This window comes from Rosa rugosa, chromosome 6 (assembly GCF_958449725.1).
Source record: "Rosa rugosa chromosome 6, drRosRugo1.1, whole genome shotgun sequence".
NCBI classification, from domain to species: Eukaryota; Viridiplantae; Streptophyta; class Magnoliopsida; order Rosales; family Rosaceae; genus Rosa; species Rosa rugosa.
The window spans coordinates 25,625,583-25,644,154 of NC_084825.1; the positions used below are offsets into that span (position 1 = coordinate 25,625,583).

The 18,572-nt window shown below is 34.9% G+C and overlaps 1 protein-coding gene across 3 annotated transcripts; it reads right to left on the bottom strand.

Moving 5' to 3' along the window:
• Positions 1-2,975: 2,975 nt before the first annotated feature.
• Positions 2,976-16,142, bottom strand: LOC133714564 (uncharacterized). Of its 3 annotated transcripts, none has more exons than XM_062140700.1 (20): positions 15,930-16,138; positions 15,705-15,779; positions 15,104-15,325; positions 14,209-14,287; positions 14,055-14,132; positions 13,885-13,944; positions 13,648-13,752; positions 12,805-12,915; positions 12,583-12,624; positions 9,855-10,003; positions 8,758-8,897; positions 8,574-8,677; positions 8,444-8,486; positions 8,232-8,323; positions 6,641-6,689; positions 5,831-5,901; positions 4,885-5,004; positions 4,537-4,622; positions 4,075-4,120; positions 2,976-3,263 (listed from the first exon to the last, which is right to left on the bottom strand). In XM_062140700.1, the coding sequence occupies exons 3-20, from the start codon at positions 15,178-15,180 to the stop codon at positions 3,231-3,233; spliced, it is 1,485 nt and encodes a 494-aa protein (XP_061996684.1). In that variant the 5' UTR covers positions 15,181-15,325; positions 15,705-15,779; positions 15,930-16,138; the 3' UTR covers positions 2,976-3,230. The 3 variants fall into 3 exon arrangements, with proteins under 3 accessions (XP_061996684.1, XP_061996682.1, XP_061996683.1); XM_062140698.1 differs by lacking the exon at positions 2,976-3,263 and adding an exon at positions 3,296-3,795 and having other exon boundaries at positions 15,930-16,142; XM_062140699.1 differs by lacking the exon at positions 2,976-3,263 and adding an exon at positions 3,297-3,795 and having other exon boundaries at positions 8,758-8,882; positions 15,930-16,141.
• Positions 16,143-18,572: the final 2,430 nt, after the last annotated feature.

Consider the following 18,572-nt stretch of genomic DNA (forward strand, 5'->3'; position numbering starts at 1 on the left):
CATGTGTTCTGCGCATAACACACACCAAGTTTATTTTTTTACGAAGGGAAAGACATCTACAGTTGTAGATCTAACAGATTTTATATTTATTATGCTTTATGTAGTGAGTAACAAGACTACTTGACCTGATGGAAAATTCTCAACTTCGGGAAGATTCTTTGGACAATCATTTATAGACGCGCGAGCAGAGACCTAATTTATAACCAGAATTCTGCATTTTATAATCAAATTCAAACACTAGAGGCTTAGACAATCTTATCACAGATGGATGGAGTAATGCCTTTCCTGTTCTCTTAGTGCCGCAATTAATCAAACAAGGGAAAGTAACTGTCCACACTACTGATGAATCTATAGAATGACAGAGACCAACGATTTATATGATTACCTGGTTCCTCAAAAAGTATTTTCTTTTTCTACATGCAATTGATTTTTTATGGTCAATTATTAGATATCATTTGTGGAAACAGGTCAATACGAAATGGAGCATCAAATTAAAGGTCCGTTTTGTTTGTTTGTTGTTGTTGTTGTTTTTTATTTTTTATTATTTATATATATATATATTTTTATTTGGCTTTATAAACGAAACCCTGGTGGAGGAGGCCAGGCCTAAATTATGCAGAAATCCATGATGTAAGAGAAGAACTTATTTTGTAGGTTAAAATGTACCAACACCTAGCTCATGCTAGAACATAAACTCCTTTATTTATACATGACATCTGTTTTAGATGTCACTGTGGTTCCATATTTTGCACTAATCACTCATTCACTCTATTCAGATTAGAAATATATATATATATATATATATATGCCTTCTGATAAAGGGTGTACTTTTAACCCTGTGTGTTTTTAATCTCTCTCTCTCTCTCTCACACACACACACACACAAAAACTTTAGAGTTATGCAGCATGAAGCATAAACATCCATGACATAGACGTATATATAGTATGGCCGGTTAATTGGCATGAATGGATGATTTATAAGGGAAGTTTGGGCCCTATTCTATGTGTTCTAATTCTATGTGTTCTAATTAACGCAAGAGATGTTTAAGATTCTAATAACAAAGAGAAACCTTATTTGTACATGGGGAGTTGGGGACTTTGTGGTGTGTGTGGTCCGTCCAAGAATTGTTACTTCGAGGTGGGTGAGAAGAGTGCCTACGGGTAGAAAATAGATAAGGAATTATGAAAATTGAAATGGGACAGTTTCATAAGAATAAAGGAGGAATACAAAGCCTTGGGGCCGGGACATGGCCTTATTAGAAATTGATTACATTAAACATGATCAAACTCAATTGACTTATTCCATCGATCGTTCACTAATATCCCAACAGGGATATAGATGAATAGATCTACGACTTTATTAATTATTACCACACATGCAGTTTGTTATACTGTGACCTTCACACACAGCTTAACTGGATATTTGATGGTGTCCACATTATTGAAGACGAATTTGTTTAAGACTCGACTGAACATCAATCACATTATCACCATTAGCTTCTCAGGATTGCTTCGGTGCTGGAGATACAAAGAAGTCGAATGAATCGAAGAAGGTCTAGAGGTGGCAAACGGGCCACTAAGCACGAGCACGGCACCGTCGGCACGGGCCCGGCACGCTTAAAAGCGGCCCGACACGGCCCAAGTCCGTTAGTGGCCCGGCACGACCCGAGCACGTTAGAATAACGGGTCGGGCTGGGCCTAAGAATATTGGCCCATTGGCCCGGCCCGAGCACGACATATTGTGGGCCGGCCCGTTACAAATACAAAATTTCATTTTGTTTTTAAAAATATTAAAAAACTACAATGATGAGATTTGAATATGAGACATTTTTATTTAAAATCTCATGACAATTCCACCAATGCTTTCTTTTATATTGTCAAAATAATGAAACGAAACATTATATCATTGTTTTGACATAAGTATTTTTTCTAAATATTAAATATATGTTTATTAATAAAGACTAATCTCATAATAATACAACTATAGAATGAATGAGAGAATAATAGATACTAAATCTTCATTATATTAATAAAGATTAATCTCACAATAATATACTAAAAACAATATATTTTGAGTTTTTCTTTCTTTCTTTCTTATAGTGGAATATAAAAAATTATTAGAAATCTAATCTTAAAAAGTTAAGATTAAGAAAAACGTTGTAGAACTTATTTTATTTTAATTTTCTAAATAGTTAAATAAAATCCTTTCAAAAAAATAGTTAAATAAAATTAATTTTTATTTGTTCAAATTAAGATTTTAAAATCGTGCTTTATAGTGGGTAGGCACGAGCACGGCCCGTTATTGACCCGGCACGAGCACGGCCCGGCACGATATGGGCTCGGGCCATGGGCCGGGCCGGGCTTAATGTTTAAGTAAATGGGCCGGCACGAGCCCGACACGATAATAAATGGGCCGGCCCAAGCACGGCACGAAACACGACTAGGCCTGTTTGCCACCTCTAAGAAGGTCTATGAAGTGTAGCCACTGATACTCATTCACTTTGTTGTTGTCAACAACCACACCATGAACATGGCTCTTGAACTTCCCATTCGTTAATATCTACGTACACCATTACACAACTTACTACTCCCAAGTTGGGTTCCCTCTCTATTAGGCCATTTCTTGACTAAAAACTGTTCTTAAAATTTTACACTCTCACATAACCTCCATATTCAATAATGTATGCCTCTGTGAATAATTGAATTACTTTTTGATATATTTTTTTTTGTCAGATTTTACAAATATTTCTTCATTTTTTCGAGATATATCTCAAAATATCTAATATATCAGAAATATTTGACAATATCGAAGAAATTTCACCGAAACAAAAGAAGATATGATATTTTTCCTCTGAGATATCGGTCACTCGAAAAATGGATATATCGGTATATCAACACATATTACTGGTACCTAAGACCATTTATAGGGAAAAAAAAAAAGGGATTACAGTTGCTTCATCTACTTTCGCATCAGGGGAACCAAAGAATAGGCTGTAAGTGTTCATTAGCTCAATCGTAACATCTTTACATGTACCATCTTATTTGCAAGCTGGTCTACTATACAGAATACTTCTAAGATTACAGTATGACGATAACTTATAATAACAATAACGATAATCTGTTAACTTCCGCAACCCGGGATTTGGAACACTGTCTAATTAATCACATCTTGTTTTCTAATTTCTAGTCTGAATGAATAATGGCTATAAACATTCTGCTCAAATAACCCATTACACCCTTCCTTTTCTTCTGTCATCCAGTGCCTGCTCCACAAAAAGTAATATTCATGTCATAACATGTGTGGATATACAAGTATAAATTGACTTACAGATTCACTTTTTCCATACAACTGGGGATCAAACAGATCTCAAAACACATTTAGATGTGACTTCACCTAACGAACGACCTGGATTAACAGTATTACAACTCAACAACTTCACTGTCTGGCAGGAGAGAATCACTATATGGATGTGTGTATTATAGATTCTTTTCAATATATAGGGAGGCATCATTCTAATCTCTTTATGTCTTCTTTTGATTTTGAAAGATACATAAAAAATAGCCCCCTCTTTGCTCAAGTGAATGATCTGGATGGACAACTAAAATCAGAAAATGATTATTGAAAATTTTCCATTTGCTTCAGCGACTAAGTTTCAATGTGGTCCACATAAACAAGTTGAACTAACATTAGACAATATGTTTTGGAGATCTCTTTTTACTTCAAGCTTGAGATGTCAATTGCAACTTGCTACGCGTTTTTCTTTCTTGAGCATAACACAATCTTTCATCAATAAGCTGTAAAAAAGAAGCCCCCCAGTCGTTTAATTTGCAGTAAACCCCATAAGGTGTGCATCAAGATCACAACGTAGACTGAACTTTAGATATGTTGAAGTTAAATAGTTCATTATAGAAACACGTGAGAATTCAATAGGAGTCTTGTGACTAAATAACCAACAGTGTCGACATTCCTCTCTTAACCAGGACTATGTCCTAATTCTTCCACCAAAGATAAATAAAAATAAATAAAAGAACTCATCCATGCAAAAGCTTAGCATATTATGGAAAAGAATATACCTTGCTTTGTAGCATTCTCATCGTCAACACAAGAGTATCACGCATCCTACAAAGTAAATTCAGTGAAACCATATAAGAGATATTGTAAAGGAGAAGTATGTTTAATGTGCAATCATAATAGCAAAACATAAGCAAGTTTTATTATTATATTGTGATTGACCAATTATGCCAGTTGAACACCTAACCCGATGGTTTTAAGATATAAATTCAAATCCACAAGCCAAAATGAAACCGGTAAAAGGAGAATTAAAGTGCCTGATCTTCTCCAATAAGGGAACTATCCTCAGAGCAAAGTTATTTAACTGTACTAGTGATGTTAATGGCAGCAGCAAGTTTGCTATAAGTTCTAAAAAGCAAGAAATTTCGAGAAAATCCCCCAATGCTCTACACTGACAAGGATACTTTAACTTGTATATACAACAAAACGTTTTAATAATATCCCGTGTAAGAGTTATAAATTACCAAACATTCTGTGTGTTGAAAGGATGAGAAGATCCATCAGAACATGTCATCACAAATTGAGTTGATAAGCCACAAGGAACTTTGATCTGCAACCAGCAATTATAAAAGTTGAAATCCATCGTATCTTATACAAAATGGAAAATTCATACTTAAAATTCAAATCTTGTTTTAATTAAATCCACTGTACACAATAGCTTGCCTTAAAAAATTTTGCTTACAGTTTGCAAATGACTAATCCACATTATGGGATATGCCATTAAATTCAGCTTATATGCAAACAAGTTACTTGAGAGTATTTCACTTACAAACTAACTTCTAAATTTAGGCATCACCAAGTGAAAAACATACTGATAAATCATTTGAGAATTTCTCTGCAATAACAACAGCTTCTGTGCTATCGATCTTGATCCGATAGCCTGACCTTCCCAGATTTAAAGTTGCTGGCTCCCAATTCTCAGCAGAATCCATCTGTTTTTCCAACAAGATGAGATCGCACAATTTTGTCATATGATATATAAAGAAATTAGTCGGTTGAAAAATTCTAGGAATATTGTATTACATAATAGACCACTGAATTAGAGAAAAGAAAGGAAACTAGCCTATTAATAAAAACTTAGCAGCATGCCAACCAAATACGCCCATAGATTGCATTAGATTTTAGATTCTAAATTCAAGTAGTTTAATTGACATAATGGACTTTTACTTTTTTGTAATCAAACGGGGAGAGAAAGTTGAACCTGGGACACTACCAACAAGTGTTGGAGAAAAATGCCTTACCAACTGGGCAAATGCTGGTTGGCCCTGATATAATCTTTTCTCTTATTTTTTATAAGACTAGAATAAAAACAAAAATTATAACATTGCAATTCTATTCAAATGATAACTGAATCTAACACCTCAAGTTTTTTCCTTAAGCATGCAAGAATCTTATTTTCTTCCACAAGAAAGAAAAATCCAGTAAAAAGAGCGCACAATTCTTCAATTCCATAGTCGGGCAAGTTTGTATGAGATAGTAAATGTAAAAGCAGAAAATAAAAAGCAAGTAAACCTCGACAATGACTCTGAACCAAGCACAACTGGTTAAAAAAATTCATAACTGATGTACCTACATGGAGTTTCCTCCTAAATGACTTCATATATTTCCTCAATGCTCAATCATATATTTGAAATTCATCGGAGCACCAATTATTGTCAGAAGGTGGGGTTTATGAATCTATACTAAAGATGGAGACTGATGAATAAGGTATATACTTTAATAAAATAGAGAAACAAACTGATGCAAGATTAAACCTACCAGTAGTCGAACACTAAAAGTGGCTTGTCCTCTAGAAATATATGTGTCAATCTCCAGCTGCATCTTCGGGTCTATAAAGTACCTCGAATACAATGCAAACATATAACACTTAGAACAACCAAAAAATTAACTTTAAAAGAATATGCCTATGGATAGTTAAAGTCAATTCATTCATTCAGACAAATATGTTTTGCATTTGTCCAGAAAAGTGTAACAGTTTTCTAACGGGAATTTTTTTTTTTCATTTTATTATTTTACAATATATCCATAAGGTTAAAAATTATTAAATGGAACTGTCTGATTCTATAGAGAAAATAAAAAACAGAACAAAGAAAAGATAAGTCAATAAACCTATCTTAGCAAAGGATCTGATAGTGTATTCATAGCAAGAAAGACTTGTGCACTCAGCACTCAGAAAAAGGAGGGGCGGACGCTATAAAAGATATGCAGGGAAACAGAAGAGATGAATTCACATCATGCATGTCTCGATCTAATTAAGTCCTGTGTGTGACATCACACTCACACCAACACAGAAAAGTACAAGCTACAATAGACAATCTTTCTTTTGTTAATATTCAGTGTATTTGGATGAATTTGAAGAAAAAGAAGAGCCAAACTCATATCCAAAACCAATACCAACAAAAAGAAAAGCCTTAAGTTATTAACTAGCATCAATATGGATTATAGAGGAAAGTGCTATACATATCAATAACTATTAATCGGTCCAACTTAATAAGAATGACTATAAGAATCCAATTGCAGAATAAAGAATGTTTATGTAGAACACATCAAGCAGCATAATACACATACCACATTTAATTTTGTTCTGATCATTAGCAAAAAGCCTCACTAGTTCCCCCTGATAATGAAAAACAGATAATTTGTCAAGAAATAACATTCTTAGGCAAAACCGCACAACAAGTGCAGACTTGTGACATGGGTGCTTCAGGACATTAAGTGATATCAAAGACATGACTAGGCTGTAGAAATATTTTCAGCAATTGATATAGTATAACAAACCATGCATAAAGGGATGCAGTGGATGTCCAGAATAGATAGCATAAAAGAAAATATGTGATGATATAAATAGCCAATTCCAAAAGGGGAGTGAAATCCACAATCCCCATTTTACAATCCACACTCCATGTTTCCTTTTAAATTTTGTCTTTACTAACTTAAATTTTGTCTTTTTATGAGAATTTTGACCAAAGAACAAAAGAAGGAGGGTGGATTTCACTTCCCTTCCAAAATAAATGTAAGCAAAATGACTAGTTTGGATATACATCACTGAACAGAACAAGGCTTTGTAATTTTTTTTTGTTTTTGGTACATAACAAGGCTTTATAATTGGCTACAACGATTTCCCCCTTTTTGTTTTATAGGAAACATAATTCATCAAAAGTAATAACTTTACATAACAGAACAGTGGATATCCACAGAACTGATCAAACAGAAAAACAAGCAAACAACAAGTAATTAAAAAAAAATAATAATAAAAAGTAGACAACTGCTCTCCCATATAAAATAGCAAAAAAAGAACTATCCCTAACTCCGAAGAAACTGAAGTCCATAAAAGGCTAGAAAACAAACCCTCTATCACTAATTAACTAACTCCTCCTCCCATCCTCGAAAACTTTTCCTTTTTTTTTTCCCACAGATTTCCATTGCAAAAACAATAAGCAAAAGTTGCATAAGCTGATAGTGACAGCTTTCCACAAAATGTACCACCAAACACACTATGACTCCAGAGTTAAGATCATTGTATACGAAGTGGTGTAGGAGATTACACAAACACTCACGATCTAGCAGTCTGAATAGATATTACTAGAGATCTTCAATTTTCATTGAAAGATCAAGGGATATAAATGTGGCAAGTCCTGATGTTATCCTCAGACTCTGTTGTAGCTATCACAACTCAGAACTTACAGTTAAAAAACACTGTGCAGTGGGATGAATTCATAGTAGGATCATATTTTGGTCCATTTTGATATAAAAGTTCACCTGCTTATATATGATACAAACACCTACTCGCCTTTGACTAAAATGACCTTTAACAACTCTTCCTACTTATGACAATTAAATCTTAAACTTTTGGTAAATGCTCTGGTGCTTAAGTTGCATTTCTTGGATCGTTTGACACACATGCATGTATATATCGGCACATACAATTTGAGCTTCATAAAGAGACCCCTACTAGTTTTTTTTTTCCCTCTACTTTCTCTCAATTAGACCTAACTTCAAAGCATATGCAGATCATAATCATCATCATCATTTTGGACTAATGAGTAAACATATTGCGACAATCTGAAACACATAAGAGAGGTGCACATGTTTGGAAGCAAACATACATACATACACAAAATAGAGGCAGTATCAACATATGCAAAGGTATATAGAGAACCTGGCGGCCTTGGTCATCCATTGGTATGCAGTCAACAGCAACAGTTTTATCAACATCGTCAGCTGTAACTACATATTCTGGATTTGTAGCACCTGATTGAAGAATAACAAAATGAAATAAAGAATACAAACTCACAAGTTTAGCTACCCCGAAAAGGATCTAATCTAGGCAAGAAAAATATCAATAAAGTCCAGATTCATTTAGTTCCCTACCTTCAATAACCTCCCTGGTGCCATCTTGAAGATGACGAACCCACTGGTAGCGAACATTGATGACATAAGTAACTCATAGAATAAGTAAACCACTGGATGAAAGTTGATCAGAATATTGAAGGAATTATACCTGAAACATGCAAAGTGAGGTCCCCCGTACTGGAAATCCACATCCAAGAAGTTTGCCTCCCGGTACAGCATCACCAATTATCTGAAAATTTTCTATGCCAGGCCCTTTCAAAATGAATAAGCCACATCAGATTCCATAGTAAATCACGGGATAAGACCCTGATTAAAGATAAAACACTAATCACCTTGCAAAATAGAGGATGTATTCTCAGGTGTGTGAGGATATGAGGTGCCATTGGTCATTTGTTCAGCTCTCCCATTCATAACATCTTTATCAACTGAATAATGCAGAATAAAGCCATCCATATTCCTGTGAGTTGTATTACTGTCATAAAGAGGAAACGATGTTGAATAAAAATGCTCCTAGGCCAGTACTACATTATTCAATATTTCATTGACAGAATGTTATATTTCACCCCCTTGGACCTTAGATATATGCATCAACTTCCACCGTAAGAATCTGCTAATCCAAGTATACTGCCAAATCTATTTCAGTGACTAAGATGTCCAAAAAGTACATAGGTGCAGGGGTGGAGACACTATGGAAGAGTAAGATTCCAGCAGACTACGATCTCTCTTATATTCTCCTAGATTGGAAGGCAGTAGGGTTTTGTCTCGATTAGGGTGCTTGTGTGAATCCTAGCTGCTGTTGATGTAATTTTTCTTTTGTTCCTGCAGCCTTTCACTGCTCTGGACCTCTTGTCCTCATCTTTTGTATTTTGATCAACAATTTTTTTTTTTTTTTCAAAATAAAAGTGTACTAACTTCGCAGTGCTATGAAGCTAATAAACACCAATAATATTCTGTATTATGAAAATCTTTGCAAGTTATTCCTATATACTCCTTGTAAATGACAGAACTCGAGACTGGCATGAAACAAATTGATATAACATCAAAACTTATTCAGAGTGATTGATTCCACATGGAAATGTCATTCACTTTCATAAAAGAGTTGTACAATATCAAATATTGAACGCTAAAAGTCATAAAAACTCAACTAGGCAACACATACTGTAACCATCACAAAGGTATACCCCAGTCACCAAATCAAGTTTGAACAAAAAAGCTCATTTCTTTTAAGAAATTTTATTCAATTATCAAGCAAGACTCCGTTATTTATTGAAGTCTTCAATCATGTAAAATTATTCATCACAGCGAAAATTTCAGAGTAATAAGCCATGACATAGAAATCTTTTTTTATTTTATTTTCAATACAAATGCTTATAATTGTGGGAAGAATAAGATCAAGGACTCCTAACGACAGCTGATAGATATTGCGTACCTATCTATATTGGATGTGAACTGTTGTGGATTTTCTTTATTAATTAGCATCAAATTTTTCGTGTCTGTAAAATCATTCCTGTACTGCTGCAAGTTTGCAGTTGGCTCCAGATGTTGAGCATCAGTATAACGATCAAAACGTTGCTGTTCCTGTGTGTGTAATATATATATATATATATATATATAGAGAGAGAGAGAGAGAGAGAGAGAGAGAGAGAGAGAGAGAATGAGTGAGTGTTTAGTGAACAATAATGAAGGATAACAACAGATGATAAAGATCAGAAACCAACAAAACATAGTTATGAACTTTAATGAGTAGATTATATGCCAATAGTACTGCAGATCCACGAGAAAATTGACTGTTCAAAATGCCATAACCTATGCTATCTTTACGAACAGATTCAATTTCAGTGTAATTTTCCCTTGCTGATGTTAATTGTCTAATTTTATACTGCTATAAGCAAGCAGATGCCTTGCTGCAATTGTCTTTAGCGTGTAACCATGACTAAAACACATTTACTATCCTGGATAAAAGTTAGCTCTAGAAAATCAAGCCAATATGACTGATACTATAGCATGAGCAGAAAGAAGAGATTTAAATAAAATATAAAATAAATAAAAAATAAAAAATAAAAAACCAGCATTAACTAAATCAGGCAATTAGGTAATGCAGCAGCCACAACTTGGTTAGAAAAGAAATATCCTATTTGGAAGCCTCTGCCCTGCATCACTAGGGAGCTTCAGTTTCACTCAAGTCTCAACCTTAAATGAAGTTCGGCTAGAATCACAAGCTCTCATCCCACCCAAACCATTACACAGGTGCCTTTAATAAACATCCATAATTTGCAGATTAATAAAAGATACTAGTTGACCTGTTCTATAAGAGAGTTGGCTGATTTGGTGTAATTTGATCCTCCCCCTTAGGATATGTGATTGTGATAAACAGTGATGAGAAATGCGGATACAATTGTCCTACATAAGATACGTGATTGTCATATCATTCATATGACATTATTGGAATTAAGTGAGATGTTACCCTAAGTTGCACGAGGCAGATTTTAAACTATATAGATATATAAGCATATAAAAAGAGAAAGCTACACCTGAACAGGCTGAAAGCCAAGGTGGTGGGTACCAAATCAGTGCATAATTGGGGGTCAAAAGAGGAGGCCTCCTAACAAGGTGCAACTGATATTTAAGCATTCTTTATTAGTCTGAAACAATATATGACTCTTGAAGATGTTCCAAGAAAGAAAGAAAAATTAAGAAAACAGCTAAGTCCTTCACAACGCAAAACCACTATTCAGCCAGATGGGTGACTGGAGTGTTACATAATGTCACATAAATACTCCCTTCCTCGCCCTTTCAATCCCAAAATATAGTCTTCTCATCTCTTCATTAAAACCCTAAGAACCCAGATCCTGAATTAACCTTCAATTGATCTCCAAATCCAAAGAGAAAATTAATAATAAGATAAGTATAATAACATAGGGAGCCTTTCTAGTGAGGGCCATTAAAATGAGGACTAGTTGAGAACTTTCTAATCAATGGTTTGGGAGATTCATTTTTCGATTATATTACGGCAAATTAACCGTTTGATGTTTATGTATGCATGAGTAGATCACTTCTGAAAATTTTCTTCCAAATTGCTAATCGTTAAGGTACCGCACTAGATCAAATCAAAGGACGAACCAAATCTGTCAAACATGAACCGTTCATGTTCATAACTGATAAATCACGATTATGAATGTCTTAACGATTTTCAATTTGGTTGAAAAATTGCATAAATGATCTACACAAATATCCAAACATCTAACGGTTGATTTGCGGAAATGTGATCGAAAAGTGGGTCTAACACAAAAGTCCTCAACCAGTCCTCATTAGAAAGGCTCCCTAATAACATATATCGAGTAATCTTAATTCTCAGTTGATCTCAACTTTCAGCCATGAAAAGCTAATCTGTGCACCTCATATTCATCCACAACCCTAAACTTCTCACTCTTCTAATCCCTAAAAAAAACCACCATATAAACAATTGTAGGCTGATTTGCAAGTAAATGGATGTTTTCTTCTGGCACTAAAGAAGAATATCAAGCAATTCTGCAGAATATGTGATGAATCTCTACTGGGTGTGAAACCAAGAATGCCAGTTGTAAAACCTAGGTCCCTTCTTTCCTTCTCTACAACAGTTACCCACAGTTCATATTATTCTTTACGTAGCTCCCCACCTGTATCATATGTTTGCAGCTAAGAAAATAGTACCCCTGAAATCTTAATAGTCATATGTCAAATTATTTAAATTCTGTCTAAGAGTCCTAAGGTTCATGCTGTTCCAGAGCTATGGTACTTATCTAACTAACATTCTGCTTGTCAAAACAAATCAAAAGTTCCAAAACAGAAATACTGACGGATATGAGCAACAATTTATAAATTATCCACCTAAATATTCCTGTAGGGGGAAAAAAAAAGTGTATACATACAATATATATATATAGAAAGAGAGAGAGAGAGATCACTTTCGAAAGAATAAGCCTGCATGAGACTAATTGTAAAACGCATAACTTAGTACCATGAGCTACAGTATTTGCCTATAGTAATTCTTTATATGCAATTAAGGATAAAAGTTTGCATTGTATAGTATATAAATAAAAAATAATCATTGACAATAGCATGAAGTCACAAAAAATCATAGCTGACAATAGCATGAAGTCACACGAATCCCAACTTACATGTGAAGTTCTAATCTTCCACTGCAATTCATCATGCAGATGCTGCAAATTCAAGAAAAGAAAAGATGAAGGCTGACTAAAGAAAACTATTTGCTACACTGATCGGCAGAAATCAAATAGCAATATACCATATAGACCCAAATAAAAGGCTGCAGATAATGTATAAAGAAAAGAAGAGAGAATATTGTAGCATAAGCTATCTATGTGCTATACAATTTATACCTTTAAACTGTTGGATATGGCAGAAGCATTTATGACATGGGGCCAAATACCATATTCAGCCAATAACCCAAGCATGGATGACATGAAGACATATCTCTCATCATCTGCAGCCTAGAATATACGCAAGTCATAATATCAGACACGCCAGAAGAATAAGCTTAAAAAAAAAAAAAAATGAAATGTAAGCTTAATAGATACCCTAGAGACACCAAACAAAAAACCAGAAAAGAAAATCTGTTATCAAAATAGTAAGCAAATCATTGCACGAAACCAAAGATAGCAGACCAAAAGTCTCACATTCATATATCAGTGTAAGAGCGGTTTGACCAAATTATGTAAATATACAAGATTCATAATGAGCTCAACATGTGGGATACTGAACATCAAAAAGATCATGGTATTGTAACCAAAAAAAAAAAAAAGATCATGGTATTTAAAATGTCCTGGACGACTAACATGACATATGTACCATATCAGCTCCCAATTGCTAATCAAACATTACTGAGATTATTGGAAAACCGTATTTGCACTATTTAAGCTTCCCTTTTTGGGTTAAAACTACTTGCTTCTATTTCCTACTCCCACGTATGAGAATACCAGTCAAAAGACTTTGATTGTCATGAAAGAATGATGAGAGAGAGTGATGGGCTTGCTTTACAACAACCATAACAACCTACTTTCCAATGTTCTCATGCAAGAAATCAACAAAAAAATAATACATTGGGCCTCAGATTCTCGCCATATCTTCAACTGACAACAACAAAGAACAAGCTTCTCAGGCTCTCAGCTACAAACTATCACAATGTTCCAAATAGATAGCACCGAATTTAACTACAAAATTACCTTCAAATCGTGAGTTAATTTCAAGTTTTCTTCAAGATCACCTTTTCTGCGGGCCAACTCATTTAATGCAGAAGTAGTGGCTTCATTCTGCTTCTCATCAATTGCCTATAAATAACACTATATTACTTGAGTCAAAAGCAACAAGCTTTCCAATTTGCTAAAGATCTAAGAAAAAGAAAAATGAAGTCTAAAGATTTGAAGAAAAAAATTCTATTCATTCTAAAGTGTTGGACAAACCATTCGTAAGTCAGCGAATTTCTTCTCCAATGCAAACTTCTCGTTCAACAGCCGCAATTCCTGATATCATGAAGCCCAATGAATTGTTCAGCATTTAAAATGTGCAGAAATACATCTATTACAACAAGGAAAATGTACACAAGAAAAAGGCATTTTGAGAATTTCTATACCTTCACACAGGCAACAGTGACTTGCCCACGAAGAAATTGGATCTCTTCTTCCTGCGCTCTGGCTCGGGAATAAAGTTCCTGCATGTAAAACTTATTATTGTAAGAAAATCAAATAGAGCTTCATTTTAAATGTGAGGTGACGAAATATTAGTACCGTAGCTTCTTGATCTTTATGATGAACATCACTGTCATCCCTTAAACTTTTCGGAGAACGACGTGCTTCAAAGTTATGCCTACAAAGAGAAATCAGAAAAAATAAAGATGCTTCAACTTTTGTATTGCAATACTGATTGGGCTCAGTAAGGCATCCTACTCACTGAAGGAAGTGATTAATACCAAAATGAAAGAATTGAAAAGTCAGTTATCTAATTTCCACAAGGACAATTAGAAGCTTTTATGCACCAATTAAATTGCATTTTTGTTTTCAAGTTTATTTGGCATGGTACTGCATTGATTTTCTTCTTAGAGTTATCTTGCCAAAAATCTTGTTATCGATTTGTAAGAATATATAATGAGATCGATGCGTATCTTTCAGACGATACTTCTCTTATCTAACAGGACAGAAGAAGACACGGTGGGAATGAATGAGAGACATGAAGGTCTATGCCCACAAGTGCGGCACATTAACATGAAAATGAAGAAGAAGAAGATGGTTGAAAGAAAGTGTGATTCTTTCATATCTGTTCTCCTTTTTTCTTATATTATTACTCCTCCAGCAAACTTCTTCACCACAACATGCAGTAAACTACATTTAGAGGCCATAACACCTTCCTAAAACCTGACCCCTATAACTTATAATCCACAACTCATGCTCAAGGTTTAAAATCTATAATGGTAGTTACTAAATAATAACAATAGTAAATTTATTTAAATTAAAAAATAATAATAATAAAATTTAAAAACTCCGCTCTAACAGTATATGACAAACGCGCAACCTCATTTGCACCCCATTCTCAAATGAAATGATTAATAAGTGCAAAAATAATTTAATTAATATATTAATGCAGAATACAAACTGTTTCTAATAAGCCAGGTTTTGGAGTAGTTACCTGTTCACAGCATCAGCAATTTGACTCTGCAATCCAGCATCCTTTAAGTGTTGAGATGAACTCTTACTGGAAGACATCTCATTTGCAGTTCAAGATTCTCTTCAAGAAAACCTTGTATGGCAACATAACTGATTGTTCCCATCACAACCAATCAAATCTTGCATTTTACTCCATTTCATTCTCCCATCACCCAATTTAGGAAACTCTTGTATGGCGAAATACCTGCCGCCACAAAAAGTTGCAACGAGCTAAGGAAACAACCACAGTGGGGGTCCTATGAGTGCATTACATTATAAACTAAAACCGTTACCGTAGCGAAAGCATAAAATTTAGAAAAGAATTAAAACCAAAAGAACCGCAACGTTAAAGAAACAAGTGCATGTATTTGGCAGGCTCATTGTAACCGATAACCGACAACTTAAAAATTCATGATAGAGGACTTGTTAGGGAACAAAAATACTTTCATCATGACATAAACCACTATAACCAGCATACCAAAACAACTCGAAAAGCCACTTAAACTCAACAAATGCCTAAATTCCAGTATGCACATTCCAACAAATACTATATATCCAGCTGAAAAAAAAATGAGTAACCAGACCTGCAGTTCCAGACTTGAAGAATTAGCCTCCCGATTCAAAAATTAGTTCATCTTCTTTCTTCTGAAATCAATAGCCTGCATAAAAACATAGGTACATAGATCAATTCGATATTCGAAAAACCGAATTGAATGAAATCCCCTAAACTGAAACAAAATTCATGAAATCCCGAAATTAAAATGAAAATCATATGATTTGGGCAGAGTGTGAAGCTGTGATGTACTTACAGGGAGAGAGAAAATGGAGGATTGGATTGGAGATGAAAGGTGATTGAGATTTGGAGTGATTGGAGGGAAATGATAAGGGATTGATTGATTGATTGATTGATTGATTGACGTTAAGAGGAAATATGGGGAGTGAGGATTTGGATTTGAGTTGAGAGGAACAAAGACGTCGAAGACTCAGAGTCGCGGTTTCAGACGTGGGTGTAGTGACTAAAATCTAAATCTGGGCATGGCTATTACGGTATTAGCCCTGTTAGTGACAGTATTTTACCAAAATATTTGAGTTGCTGAAGAGTGAAGCCTATGGTACGTAGATCGGTAAAATCCACCCGGGGGCACGTCAAATCACAAGTGTATCAAAAGTTCAATGTATGTTCGTTGTTGTACATTGTACTCGATGTTTTGGCGTATGATTTAAGTGATATTTTCTAAAAGTTTAATAAGTTATGTGTTGACAATGACGGGTTTTGGATTTCTGTATAAAGTAAAGCAACTTTCGGAAGTCTTCACTAATGGCAATTCGATGACATCTAGAATAGAACTGTAATTTTATAATTTTATGGAGAATATGTTTGAACGGCGGGCTGAGTCGTCTAGTTAGGCTGAGTTTCAAACCCCTTTAAGAAGAATAAAAAATAAAACTGTGATTTTATAATTTTATAACTCACAAAAATGCAATCAACTTGCCTTATTATAAAAAAAATATTTGTTTTCATCTCATAATTATGATATTTATTTATATAAATGCATACAACAACGTTGTTATATGTTTTATTTTGTATCAACATATATTCTTCATAACACTCCAACTCCCAACTATATGTTTATAAAACCATCCATAAAGGGTGAAATGGACGCCCCATTTTTTACTAACCACACCCCCTACCTACACATTCATGAAAATGGGTGTGGTTTGTAAAAAATGGGTGCCCAATTTAAATAGGCAAAGTTGGAGCTGAACATATTTATTGCTAAAATTGGATTTGAACAGAAAGCGATTTGCTTTAATACATAGGGGTCATGACCAGTTACCTAATTATGGCCCAATATTTCCCCAATCACTCAACCTTCAACTGTTTGTGCCCACTTACCCAATTCAACAGTGTGATGACTATTCTGGGCTCCGAAAAAAAAAAAACAAATTACGGTAGTGCCACTACCCACTACCGCACGACTCGTCAGTTATCTCTCTCTCTCAAACATCAAACCGATTCAAAACTCTTCCTCCCTCCATACCCAATTCTCTCTCTCTCTCTCTCTCTCTCTCTCTCTCTCTCTCTCTCTCTCTCTCTCTCTCTCTCTCCTCGATACTCACCATTCGACGGCGACTACGCTTCAAGGTCCGGCAGCGGTTCTCCCTTTTTCCGGCTTCGGAGATATTGAAACAGGTAAAAACTCAATTTCCGACTCCTTTTTTCAGATTTTCATGTTTTTTGCGAAATCTATTACATAAATTTTCGCTTTAAACTTGTTAATAGCTTCATTTTGGTTCATATCTGTGAAATTTGTGATACTGACTTTGCATGTGCGAAAATCTATGAAATCTAGGGTTTCTGGTTCATACTTGTGAAATGCTGTTATGAAAGTTGTTTTTTTATTATAAACTGTTAATTAAGTGAAAATGCAGACTGATTGAAAGCCTATTGTGGAGTCCTAACCATAAAAGATATAACATTATTGCCCCCCAGTAGACTTTGTATTGGGGGCCAATGATCACTGCTCTGTTCATTATAGTACACTAATCTGCTATTCCAATGTAAATGGAGTGTTTTTTGGTTGGTCTACTAGGGGGCAATAGACAGATTATTGGCTCCCATTAATGTTTTGACTGTGGTTCATAAATCACCTGTAATTAGGGCTTTGAAATGTATTCTGTTTTTTGTGTTTGTTAAATAGCAGTAGTCTGTAAATGATTGGAAACGTGTGGTTTTTGTTGGTCTAGTGGGGGGCAATAGACAGATTATTGCCCCCCAATAATGGGGGGCAATATACCAGCATCAAACGCTCAATTGCAATCCAAGAGTTAAATGATTCAGCAATCCTATTAGCCATAACTCCATATCGGCAGCTAGTATAAAATGCACGGCACCAATTTTCCATTGGAATTTCAGCAAGAAAAGGGTCAATATATAATCTCAGCACCACCAACTTGTCTAAGCAACCGCAAATTGAAACGGTTAGTAATGTTATTGTTGCAATCCATGCTGAGATTGAAGAATTGTTTACGCAGCCTTAGTTAGTAATGTTATTTTGCATGTTGAGATGAAGATGTTGGCATAAGTCTCGGCTCCCAATTTGGAATGGCGACGCGTGGTTCGCACGCATAGCCACTTCTAGAGGTGGGTGAGGGGGCGTGCCGCCTTTTATGGCCTTCTACGTTAGCTCGTTAGGTAGAGCTCAGTATTAGGGACACGTTGATATAATCTTTGTTGCCTTTGGTGAACATTTGGTGAGCGATCAAAAATCACGTAGTTCGGATTTTTAGGTTTCGATTCTAGAAAACCCAATCGTTGGATAGCGTTGATTTTTCATTAGGTTAATAGAATTAGGATTAATTACAGTTTACCCCCCTGAGGTTTGGGGGTGTCATCATTTCACCCCCCAAACTCTCAATTTCACTTTTTTACCCCTTGAACTTTCCAATTT

What these genes read in the sequence shown, in the direction of transcription:
- LOC133714564 (XM_062140698.1), bottom strand. Translation starts at nt 15,180, where the DNA reads ATGTCTTCCAGTAAGAGTTCATCTCAACACTTAAAGGATGCTGGATTG. An exon ending in GGAAGATTAGAACTTCACAT is followed by an intron (nt 10,004 to 12,582) that starts GTAAGTTGGGAT and finishes TTACACACACAG; the next exon opens with GAACAGCAACGTTTTGATCG. An exon ending in TACATCCTCTATTTTGCAAG is followed by an intron (nt 8,678 to 8,757) that starts GTGATTAGTGTT and finishes TCATTTTGAAAG; the next exon opens with GGCCTGGCATAGAAAATTTT.